Here is a 12,693-nt window from a genome sequence, read left to right as displayed (position 1 = left end):
TTCAGAACAACACTAAAAACAAACAAACAACAGAAGGGGAAGTAAATTTGTTAAAACCCAAAAGTACTTTCGTTCCTTATATGAATCCTATGGTTGAGCTTTTTGAAAAACAAGTCCATAGAGATCTTTATAAATTGGCTGACACGGTGAAGAACACAAAATACAGGGACAATTTGTCAGTGGATGAGAGAGTAGAGTTGTACAATTTGAGAAAAAACAACAATATACGCATTATGAAGCCTGACAAGGGAGGGGGGATTGTTATTTATGATCAAATGGAATACTTGTCTAAAATACATGCCATCCTCACAGATACTGGCAATTATACAATGGTATCTTTGAATGAAATCAATATTGCCTATCAGAGGATCAGTTCATATTTGGAGGAATTTTGGATTGACAATCGTATTAACAACGATTTATACAATTATTTAAAAGTGTTACATCCAAAAATGGCGACCTTGGTGGGTATCCCCAAAATACACAAAGACACAGCCAACCCACCATTCAGGCCTATTGTGTCAGGTACCAAGGCAAAAACCTTTCCATTAGGGAAATTGGTTGACGTCTGGCTAAAGGATATATACAAGAGTATTCCACATTTATTAAAAGATTCCTGGGATTTTTTAAGAAAATTTCCCACTCTCATTGACACCAGCAATCTTTATTATGTGACTATTGATGTCATTGATTTATTCTCCTGTATACCTAGTGTACAAGGTCTACATATGTTCTGTGAAAGCATTAGAAAACACACAAACTTTGATTGGGACAGAATATGTCTCATTATGGACTGTATGTCCTTAGTTTTGGAGAACAATTTCATTTCGTTTGAAGGAGAATATTTTAAGCAATGTAAGGGGGTGGCAATGGGATCGGCCAGTGCCCCAATTTACGCCAATCTAGTTATGTTGTATTGGGAGGAAGAAACACTTTTTAAGAGCGAATTTATTCCGCATATCTCCCATTACACCAGATTCTTGGATGACATTTACATCTTATGGAAAGGGAATATGGATGAACTAAATAGTTTCATGACTTTTATTAACAATAGTAGTGATTTCCTGAAATTTACTTATGATATCAGTAAGGAAGGTTTACCTTATTTGGACACTATTGTATCGAATGATGAGAAAGGCTTCAAATCTAACATCTATAGAAAGAACACTTTCTCGAATGACTACTTGCAATATGATAGCAATCACCCTAGGAAGATGTTGCGCAATATATTTAAGGGGCAACTCATTAGAGCGGCCAGAATGACATCTAGATACGAAGATATGATTTTTGAGGTTGAACACATAACTAAAATGTTCATAGAAAGGAAATATAATAAAATAATGTTACAAGATGTTCAACAGTTTGTGATTTCTCAGAGGGAAACTAAATACTATCCAATTTTAGGTGTTAGCCATGCGACAGAGCATGAGATAGAATCAAATCCTACAAGCAAATATAAAATGGCTTGTATTTTGCCATATACCCCATATGTTAATATAGTGAAGGAAATTTTATTCAAACATTGGGGGATTTTTTTAGCAAATCCTGATTTATCACATACATTAGGTGAAAAACCGCTTATAGTATACAAAATGTCACACAATTTGAAAAGAATTTTAGAAACTGGAATTACATCCAATTCTAGGGGTGGAAACAGTGAAACATTTATTTCCACCAGAAAATGTGGCAATTGTAACCAATGTAGATTTATTATGTGTCATACAGATATAGTTTTAGGCAACAGCAACAAGACAGCAATCAGATTAGTGAAGGGGAACTGCAATACAATGAATGTAGTTTATATTGCTAAATGTGATGTATGTCCTGCATATTATGTTGGGAAAACTGAGAGGGCTTTCAAAAAAAGAATATACGATCATTCATACTGCATTAGAAAGAAAGATCGCAACAATGCTTTGTATAGACATGTGGAAAGCAATGGTGACCAACACAAATTTAAATTTGCTATTATTGAACATATTAAATCTGATTTTAAGGGGGGTAACATTAAGGATGAACTAAATTATAAAGAGATTTGGTGGCAGCTATACACAGATGCTGCCACATTACCAGGATTAAATGATTCTATAGCCATTAAACCATTGTTGATTAGATAAAGTGATACATTAAGTCTTAATAACTCATTATTAGTTTTTTAATATATTACATCAACACTTAGTGTGTTTTTTATACATATTGATTATTATGTTATTTATTAATATATTTATTATATAGTTTATTAAATATATTTACACATGGTTTATAATATTTTATTTAATATATGATATTGAAACAAACAAGTAGTGTTAAGGCAATAGTTTAGAAATTTCATAACAGTATGTAAGGTTTCATTAGAGTTGATTCTGTCATGCAATTTTGCACATTATTTCCATACAAAATATCAGTATTTTACACACTTAGTTTTAACACCTAATTTTATTAATTACATTATTTATTAATTATATACAATGTATTTGATATATTCAAATTTATCAGTACATTTACACAGTTCAGTAATAAGTTTTTCTGTTAATGTCCAATTTTTAAGGGTATGTACAGTATAAGAAGTATTGATTTTATACATTGTTTATTTAAAACTCATTCTGTTAAGAATGTACATAATGTGTGTTCATAAGGAGGATTAGCTGAGATTAATTGATGAGTTTTTATTATTATATATAATTACATATATCAATTTGCATTTGGCACTTTAAATATTCAAGTTTTGTCAGAGAAGATTCGCGCCAAAAAGTTTATTTAAACTGGCGTACTAATCAGTTAAATGAGTTTTGAGGAAGCCTATGTCTAATAGGTGAAAGCGCTAAACTCATATGGTCATTTTGTATTAAGCAGTTATATGTCTTTTTGTTTCATTAAACGTCTTAGTGGTCGTCAAACACTGTGTTTCTTCATCTGTTGTGAGAGAAGATAGCACAGTTTTGTTTTGTTATGAGTTGTTTTTTCCTCGCAACGCTTTTGTTCTAGAATTCATATTTATCGACTTTACAATTCATATTTATGGACTTTCAATCAAGTGACATAAAATCTCTCTCTCTCTCTCTCTATATATATATATATATATATATATATATATTTATATGTATATATATATATATATATATATATATATATATATATATATATATATATATACACACACACACACACACACACACACACACACACACAACTATGCACTGCTATTTTTAGGAATTTTTTTGTTATGCAAATGGGGTTGTGTAAAGACAAACCTTAATGCATAATAAAGTAAAAACAAAATATTAAAAAAAGGTATAAGGTAGTTGCAGTAGTAAGACATTGGGCCTGATTCCAAAAGACTTGTTCTCGGTGACCACTTACACTGAGAGCAGACTGACATCATGTCTTTTGGAATCTGGTCCGTGGTGTAAGCCTATTTATAGCTAGATCTTACACCAAAATAAGTCACTTAGATTGAAAGTAAGCCTTTTGGAATCGGAGCAGACTTACACTGTGAGCAGCTCTTTTGGAATCTGGCCCCTCGTATTTGTGTTGGAGTTTTTTACTACTATGCATCTCTTGTAGTGCTTTTTTCATGTATAAGGATGACTGGATGAATAGTTTAGGTTGCAATGTGTGGTGTCTTTAAGACATCAGCATTGTGCTAGTAACTGCATAATGGTGCAATACACTTCTTAATCTGTTCACCATTTGTATTGTGTTTTTGCTATTGCTACTTCTTACAGTTATCTAAGAAACAGCATAGTGAATGTTCTTAATTTTACTAGTTTGCTTTATTCCATTTCAGGATTAAACCATTCACATATATTAAGTCGGCATAGCATGAAGGTAAATAATATAGGTTACTGCTTTGTGTAGTACTAATGGAGTAAATATACTACTATTTTGTGATACCATTTGCCCAATATACACTAACAATACCACTGCTTGACACAGTAGACAGTTCTGCAAGGTACGGATGAGTACAGAATGCATGAACAATTGTAGATTTCCAAGTGCAGTTCTGAGTGTATGCTTTAGTGTTACGCTGAGAATGTTTTGTGCAGCCCATTTATAAACACACATACTGATATTCCATAATGCCCATTTCCTCAGTGTACTCTAAACGTAGTAGTGCTTTATACAATATACCTCTTGATTGCAAAGATGAATGCAGAGCAGCTAGATAAATACATTTTTTCTGCTGCAGGTCTAAGAGTATGGTTTGATATTACACTGACAATAGCCCTGCTCTGTACATACTGTAATGAATGCAGAACAAATGATGAAATATAATTTTCTTAGTGCAGCTCTGTGGGTATCCTTTAATAGTACACTACAGCATTCTAACTATATCCACCACAAGAAAGTATCCCTTTGCAGCACAGACAGAGTACCAAATGTTTTGAGACCCCATCATACCATTTTGTGGTATGTACACTGAGAGTAGCAGTATTTGGTTTAATGCATACTAAAAGACATTGCAAGGAAAAATAACTTCAAAATAAATTCCAAAACCAATACCTAACGTTAGTCCTCTCACATCTTGTTTTGTACATAATCATTGTAAAAAATATACAGCATTATTAAATGTGTGCTGAAAACAACAGCTGACACTGTTAAACATCTATCAATTTCACTTGGATCAGTTTGCTTAACATGTCAAAGTGACATATTTATTTTCACTTTATGGTAATAGCAAGCTACCATATACTCTAGTTAACAGTGACTGCAGAAAGCAACACTTCAAATTGTAGTCATTGTCATCATCATCATCAACTCCCTTTGTTCCATTTTTATGTGAGGTTGGGGTGTCACAGTAACATCAGTCAATGTGACCAAATTGTCTAGAGCCAGTGTTTACATCATTGAGGGACTAGCCCTGATGCAACATTATACAAATTATGAATAATGTGACTCCATTTATACAGTCAGCAGAAATATCAGATCAGTTTATGGCATATTTGCTTTAGGCTCCAAATTGTGTAATTTCACATAATCTGTGCACCTTGTCTCTAAGAAATGAGATTTCATCAGTTTTCTCTTGTTAATATTAATAATAAATGCATTAGAAATGTATTATGCTGCTACTCCATAACTATTTAGTGCAATACTTATTAATAATGAAAAATGTATTTGAGGTTGCCACTGCTAACTAAACACAGCTGTCATTTGTTTACCACAGCTGTCAAATTCAGTCACAGTTGTTTGTTGTAAGATGATATATTTGAAATTTTGTCATTTTGTATACTAAGGAGCTCCAAGGCAGCAATGTGTTGACTTTGCATGTGTGCAAGTCAACATAAAAAAGTAAATGAAAGCAGGATACAAAGAACAAGATATGTAAAACTTTCAGATGTCACAAATGTGATCAAAGTTAACAGTGCAAAATCTTTTTTTTTTTTTTTTTATTATTGTAACCAAATAAAATATTTTATTTGGGAGAATGAGTGATGCTGAAAGTGGAGTATTTCTAGATGAAATATATGAAGTTGGTACAAACTTAGGTTATGTTGTCACCTGACTGTACCACAGACATAATTTTTAAAAGGTTTCAAACATTTGTGTGGGCATTAGATAAGCAGTGTTACAGAAATTGTATGGTAAGTATTGGCTCCAGATTGCAAATATGCTCTTCATCATGGCTGTCCTTCTTTTGAATCTGTTTATTAGTAGATTTGTCTTATCAGTTTCACTGAGTTGATGCACAAGCCCATGTTTGCTCTTTGCTGTGTTTGTTCTATTTATATAAGTGACCTTTGCAATTATTGTACTGTCATACTAGCTGTGTTTTAAGAAATATCACTGCATGAGTACTTCAGAGTGTTTCTTGGCATAGTAATAAAAATAGCTGACTAATGATTTTTGTCAAAGAAAAGCCTTCTTCATCTAATATTTTGGTTTAATTTTAGACATTTGTCCTGAAGATCCTGTTCACATAATGTATACAATGAAGAATTTGCTCTAGTCCCAGGCAAGCAGTTCCAAGCCATGGATCTGGAACCTCCAACATCATTCAACTTAACGGACTCCTGGATCTTTTCAACATTTCCACCAGAGGACCTTGCCACTGATATGCCTTTAAATTCATCCCAGAATGTAACTGCACCAGATTTTGACATGATAAGCAATGCCATCCTCACTTTCATTTATTTTGTGGTTTGTATAATAGGACTGACTGGGAACACCTTGGTGATTTACGTCATCCTTCGATATGCCAAGATGAAGACAATTACCAATATTTATATCCTGAACTTGGCTATTGCAGATGAGCTCTTTATGCTTGGCTTGCCCTTCTTAGCCATACAGGTAGCACTGGTCCACTGGCCCTTTGGAAAGGCTATATGCAGGATTGTGATGACAGTTGATGGAATAAATCAGTTCACTAGCATCTTCTGTTTGACTGTGATGAGCATAGACAGATACATGGCAGTAGTACATCCAATCAAATCTGCCAAGTGGAGGAAGCCAAGCACAGCAAAGATAGTTAATGGAGCAGTCTGGGTCATTTCACTTTTGGTCATCATGCCTATCATGATATATGCTGGAGTCCAGATCCGTCATGGCCGCAGCAGCTGTACAATAATCTGGCCAGGTGATTCAGGTGCCTGGTATACTGCTTTTGTCATTTATACATTCACTCTGGGCTTTTTAGTGCCACTCACTGTTATCTGCCTTTGTTATCTCCTCATCATAATAAAAGTGAAATCTTCTGGAATTAGAGTTGGTTCTTCTAAGAGGAAGAAGTCTGAGAAAAAGGTCACCAGGATGGTTTCTATAGTTGTGACAGTTTTTATAATCTGTTGGCTACCATTCTATTTTTTTAATGTCATTGCAGTCTCTATTAGCATATCACCCACCCCTGTTTTGAAGGGCATGTATGACTTTGTAGTGATCCTTACCTATGCGAACAGCTGTGCCAACCCTATCCTCTATGCCTTTTTGTCAGACAACTTTAGAAAGAGTTTTCAGAATGTGCTCTGTTTAGTGAAAGTTAGTGGCCTTGATGATGTGGACCGCAGTGACAGCAGACAAGATAAGTCTAGAATGCATGATGTTACAGAGACACAGAGGACACTTCTAAATGGAGATCTCCAAACTAGTATATGACAAGAACAGTCCACTGCTTTCAGAAGTCAGCATTGCTGTCATCCCAGAAGTGTTGATGTTAAATATAACTCTCTCGCTGTTTCCTTTTCACTTTTACATTCGGTGGTTTACAGTTTTTTGTCAATGCCAATGCAACACACATTTCATTGTCTGTTTCAAGTGATCATTGCATAATTATTGTTACTAGACTCCAGAATGGAAAACTTAAACATTTTAATAAGTTCCAACATGCTTTATATCATTCCTGTTTGAAAACAAGACATTGATATTCAGATGTTGATTTTTTTATTTTAAAATAGTAACATTCATACCATATGCTGGCATTCACCAAAATCTTAAAATTTTCACATCTGGTATTGAAGCACCTCATTGCTTCTGAAATGTATTTGAAGTACACACTTCCAAAGATCACAGGACCTAAAACACACAGACATCTGTGTCCTGTTGATTAACGACTAGAAACCAGCAATTATGATGCATTATTTGGGGAAAAAGGGCTCTTTTAAATGTTTTATCATGCAGTAACACCGACATTCATTAAGACACACAGCAGATTTTTTTTTGTTGTAACCAAAGGCAGAGATGAATACTGTTAAATGTCATCTTTTTAAACATGCTATTTGTTTATACCAACAATTGTGCATTACTCTGACAAGGTTCTGTATTAATATTTGCATATTTGTACATGTAAAAAATTGTAATATGGCAAACCTTCTTTAAAAATGAATTCATCTTGTAGTTCCATTTCCATGTCTCCAGAAGAATCGGCCACAGTTTTTGTGCTTTATAGTTTACATTAAGTGGCCAAGCTATAGTTATGTATGTTGAAGAGTGCCCTAGAATATAATTTCAAACATTTGTTTTTTTTTGTTTTCCTACTATACCGTTTCATGACATCTTTAAATTTTGTACTGTCAACGGAGAGCTCATTAGTTAACATATTGTAAAAATGTAGGCTTTAAGATAATTGTACAGAATGTTTGCTTGTGAACAGCAGTATAGCTGTTGTATACGATGTTTTACAGTTAGCCCTATTGGCCAAGTTGCTATGTGCTTACATTAGCTCCAAGGTACAGGTATTAGATAGTTTTATTTCAGCAGATATGTAATAGGTGTTTATTGTTTAATGATGTAAATTTATGTTAATGGTACCTGTTGTAAAAAAAGGCTTCTCTTGACTGTGTTATTTTGAAACTGAATTTTAGCTTTGTACACAGATATGCTTTGTGAATTGCCAGCATTGTAAATTGTATTATCCTTGTTATGTTGTAACATTATTGTGACTGGTTTCTCCATAAAAACTGTGAAATTACCTATAATACTTTTGTCAGTGGCAGATGACATTTCAATGGTGTCCATAAATAACCATAGAGGAGCTAGAAGTATTATGACAGAAAATATTTGTCCATTTTGTATGCAGCTATTTTCACAATGGTTGAAATTCAGCATTTTTTAGCTGCAAAAGGGGCATTGATGTAAAATATTTATATAAAATCATCTAAAAGTAAAATTCACAATATGCTTCTGTATACAGAAACAGGTAACTCAGATCCCATGAGATTGTTTGGGAACAGGCTGATAAAGGAGTTGCACATTGTGTGTAATCATTTACATATATGAACTTGCATTAAAATTAAGACATCTGCAGTGTACAAAATTAATTATTAATACTTTATAGTAGTGTTAGTTTCCCCTCTGGTAGAATTTATTTTACGTGTTCTGTTGAAATTAACTTTAAAATGAAGTCAGAAGTTATTTAGACTGTTAGATATGCTGTCTGAGTACTTTAAACAGTGATGTAAGTGTGTGATAACACTCCTTACAGGGATGCTTTGGTCTGAGTGTATGACAGCACAGAATCTTAGATGGAAAGTTGCCAAGCACATATCATTTGGCTGTTGTGGTAAATTACAGACTGGGTGACAGTAGTCCCAGGGATATCAGTTTAAACTGTAACATGTTTACCTCTGAGGAGAATAGGAAATGGCCTCAGTAGGGAGTTTGAGAAGAGAGGACTAGAGAAATGAGCTGACACATAGGAATTGTATCTTGATTTCTGTATGTAACACTGGTAAACTAGTTTTAGAAAAAAAAATTGGAAGAGTACTTGCCAGAAGATTTCCTTCAGCTGAATATTTTGGGTACCTTTCTGGGTGTAGAGACCCCCTGAATGAGATTAGAGGACCCACTATATATGGAAGCTTGTAAGTCTCAAATGGTAGGCAAATTTAGGTTTTCATTAGCTGTAACACTTACATGATAATACAGGAAGGATATTTGATTTGTAGAGTTTGGAACATTTCTTTAAACACTTTTGGTCCAGGTACTGTGTCTCTTTCTGGGATATGAAAAGACAGACCTCATGAGACATAAATCACTTGTTCTGGAAATCCTTGTCTCTAAGAAAAAGCAGAGCATAGAGAAATGAGATAGAGAGAAATATTGAGAGAGAGAGAGAGAGAGAGATAGAGAGAGAAGCAGAGAAAAGGTCCATACTAGTAAACATGTCAGCCAGCACTGTGACATAGATGGATAAAACCTTATGATCCAGGTGACCCAGATTCTATTAACAGCTCTGGTGTCTGAGGTGCTGGTCGGGAGGGATGGGTGTACCCATCTAGGGGGTGAAGGTTTTTCTTTAAAGATGCTACTTGTGGGGATGTGTGTCCAACAGAAGTGAGTAGCCCTTGGATGTTGTTGAAGAAGATAGTGGTGGTGCTGGGGAAATAATGGTAGGTCATAATAACTCTTGCCCAGCATCAGAAGTGGTTTCTAGCACTATCCCTGGAATGCCCTTATGATCTTTGGAGAAGTCTGGGAGGAGGGAGGAGGTACATGTAGACTGAGTGATGGACAGGGCCACTGAGATGGCTAGAATGAAGGAAGCTTGGAGGAGAGGGAACAAGTATTTATAAGCACATGTTGTGAAAGGACATACTAATGGGAGGAATGTATATCAAGTGACAGTTTTGCCAGAAAAGGAAATTATGCAGATCAAGTGAAGTAGTGCTCATACATATGTAAAGAAGTATTAATCCAGGAAAAGCAGTAGGGGCACTGACAAAATGTTACAAATAATGTAGTAACAGCGATAGAGATTTGATTCATGGCTTACAGTAACACCAGAGGAAAAATATAAAATGGTAGTAGGACATATGGGGCTGCATTTGCATTCTGAAGTTTTTCTTCTTGTAGCAAATATCAATAAGGTTGTAAAATATAAAACACACATTAAACATATTAAACATATTATGATCAAGGTTTAGCCTTATATGGGTGTTTAAAAAGTAATTGCAGCTTAATATATGTCTAAAGTAAGCAAGTAATGATAGATTGCTTCTTTAAGGTACAACCTTGGTATGTTTTACATTATGTGAATCACAAAAAAGCACCAAAGTCACTCTGCCAGTAAACAAGATATAAATCCAAAGGCACAAAAGGCAGGAGACACCATGCCAAAACTTGTATAAAACAGTGAATATTTATTAAAACAATAAAATAAAATAAAAAGTGCACTGCTAAGCACTTTCAAGCTAACAAGCCCTTCATCAGATTGTGCATACCTAACAAAACTAGAAATTTAAAATATTCATTAACCAATTAGAAATCAGTATATTACCCTCCTTTTTCTAAGGATGGGTTTTAAAGGGATAACAGTATTTAAGCCTAGGGCCTATCTGCCCCAAGTCTAATTATCCACCTAGTCTCTGCACATTCTGTATCATTACTAATATCCCCTCCCCTTACATTATTGCTAAGTATTTGTAGTGCCATAAACAAAAACTTATGTTCTATATTCTCCTTGACATGAGAAAATAAGGCATTAGATTCTTTCTGAAGTTTAATGTCTGAAACATGCTGAAATATCTTGGTTTTAAGCATACTATTCATCTTGCCAACATAGTATGAATCACAATTCTGAGACACTGCTAAATATACTAAATTCTTAGTACTGCAGTCTGCATAATCTTTAAAATAATAGTTTTGTTCTGTCCTGGGGTGCTCAAATGAGCTCTTTTTCAAAAATATATTGGCAGGCTTTGCAATGATGGCAAGGAAAAGTACCTAGTTATACGACCACTATGAGCAGTGGTCTTAGACTCATGACACAGCATGTCCTTCAAGTTTCTGTTCCTTCTAAATATAAAACTAGGATCTAGACCTACTACCTCTTTTAACCTCATATCAGTATGTAATATTCTCCAATGCTGCCTCACTATATTACAGATGTCACCCACGTCTCCACTATAGGTGAAAATCATGCTAACCACAACAGGCATGGAATCAAACAATGAACAAGTGTTTGCTAGAATGGGGGCTAAGCCTAAGTCTTCCTTGTTTTTTTTCTAGCAACAAGACTTTTCCCATGCTCCCGGTAGCGGTCAAGAAAAAGACCTCATGCAAATGGAGCTTTTCGAGTCAACACGAACAGAAGCGACAGAGAACTTCAAATTGACTGCGGGTGATTATAATAACATTGTGTACAGTTTATCTGACATTGATCTTATACCAGATCAAGAATATGTGCTAAACAAAGGTTTAACTTTTGTGCCAGAAGTGATGGCGGATTACAGTCAAATTATTTTAGATTTAATATGTTTCGCTAGGAATGCTACACTGAAATGTATGTTTACTGATAGAATTGTAGAAGATAACTCAAATGTTTTAAGGCAACCTAGTCATTTCATGCCAGTTTTTAGTCCAGCTATGGTTACATTCATAAGGGTGTGTGAACAGGAAATGGAAATGTATATTAACAATAGTAGGAAAAGGAAGTTTTATAACTTTACTAAGCAACAGAGGTTGGCCTTGGATTCATTAATGAAAGATGATAGAATACTCATCAAGTCAGTGGATAAGGGTGGATCTATGGTTGTTATGAACAGATGCTTTTATTGTGATAAACTGAATATGTTATTGGAGGATAACCACACATTCAGTAAACTTCCTCCTATTATGGTTAAAGCTTTTATAGATAAGGTAAAGACTAAGATTATTAACCTACAGAAGTTAGGTCTTATAGATGATGGTTTGAAAGATTTTTTATGGTTAGAATGATCAGTGATTCCTGAATTTAAAGCTTTACCAAAAATCCATAAGAACATATCAAACCCACCCCTCAGACCTATAGTTTCAGGAAGGGGATGGGTGACTGAAAATATTTTGATATGGATAGAATGTGCTTTAAAACCTGTTCTTAGTTTATACCCTAGAATATTGAAAGATACTGCGCACTTCATTACAGCTTTATCAACATATTGGGATACAGCATTATATAAGAATTATTTGTTAGTTACAATGGATGTTAATAGTCTCTTCACTGTGATTAATAATCAATATGGTATCTCAGCGATAGAGAATTTACTTATTAATAAAACACAGTTAGATAATGATAATATTCAGAGGATATGTAAACTTTTAAATGAGATAATGATAATATTCAGAGGATATGTAAACTTTTAAATGAGATAATGATAATATTCAGAGGATATGTAAACTTTTAAATGAGATAATGATAATATTCAGAGAATATGTAAACTTTTAAATGAGATAATGAGAATATTCAGAGGATATGTAAACTTTTAAATGAGATGATAATATTCA

The 12,693-nt window shown here is 34.1% G+C and overlaps 1 protein-coding gene across 1 annotated transcript in view; it reads left to right on the top strand.

Annotated features, from left to right (window-relative positions):
* The window catches only part of SSTR2 (somatostatin receptor 2), a 103,259-nt gene extending 94,851 nt beyond the window's left edge, over positions 1–8,408 (top strand). The window contains exon 2 of the mRNA XM_044085144.1: positions 5,892–8,408. Within this exon, the coding sequence (XP_043941079.1) occupies positions 5,971–7,089 (1,119 nt within the window). The 5' untranslated portion in view covers positions 5,892–5,970 and the 3' untranslated portion in view covers positions 7,090–8,408. The remainder of the gene's footprint in view (positions 1–5,891) is intronic.
* Positions 8,409–12,693: the final 4,285 nt, after the last annotated feature.

This window comes from Protopterus annectens, chromosome 10.part0, assembly GCF_019279795.1.
Source record: "Protopterus annectens isolate FY-2018-M chromosome 10.part0, PAN1.0, whole genome shotgun sequence".
NCBI classification, from domain to species: domain Eukaryota; kingdom Metazoa; phylum Chordata; order Ceratodontiformes; family Protopteridae; genus Protopterus; species Protopterus annectens.
The sequence above is the reverse complement of the archived record's forward strand: the minus strand, read 5'-3'. Positions and strand labels throughout refer to the sequence as shown.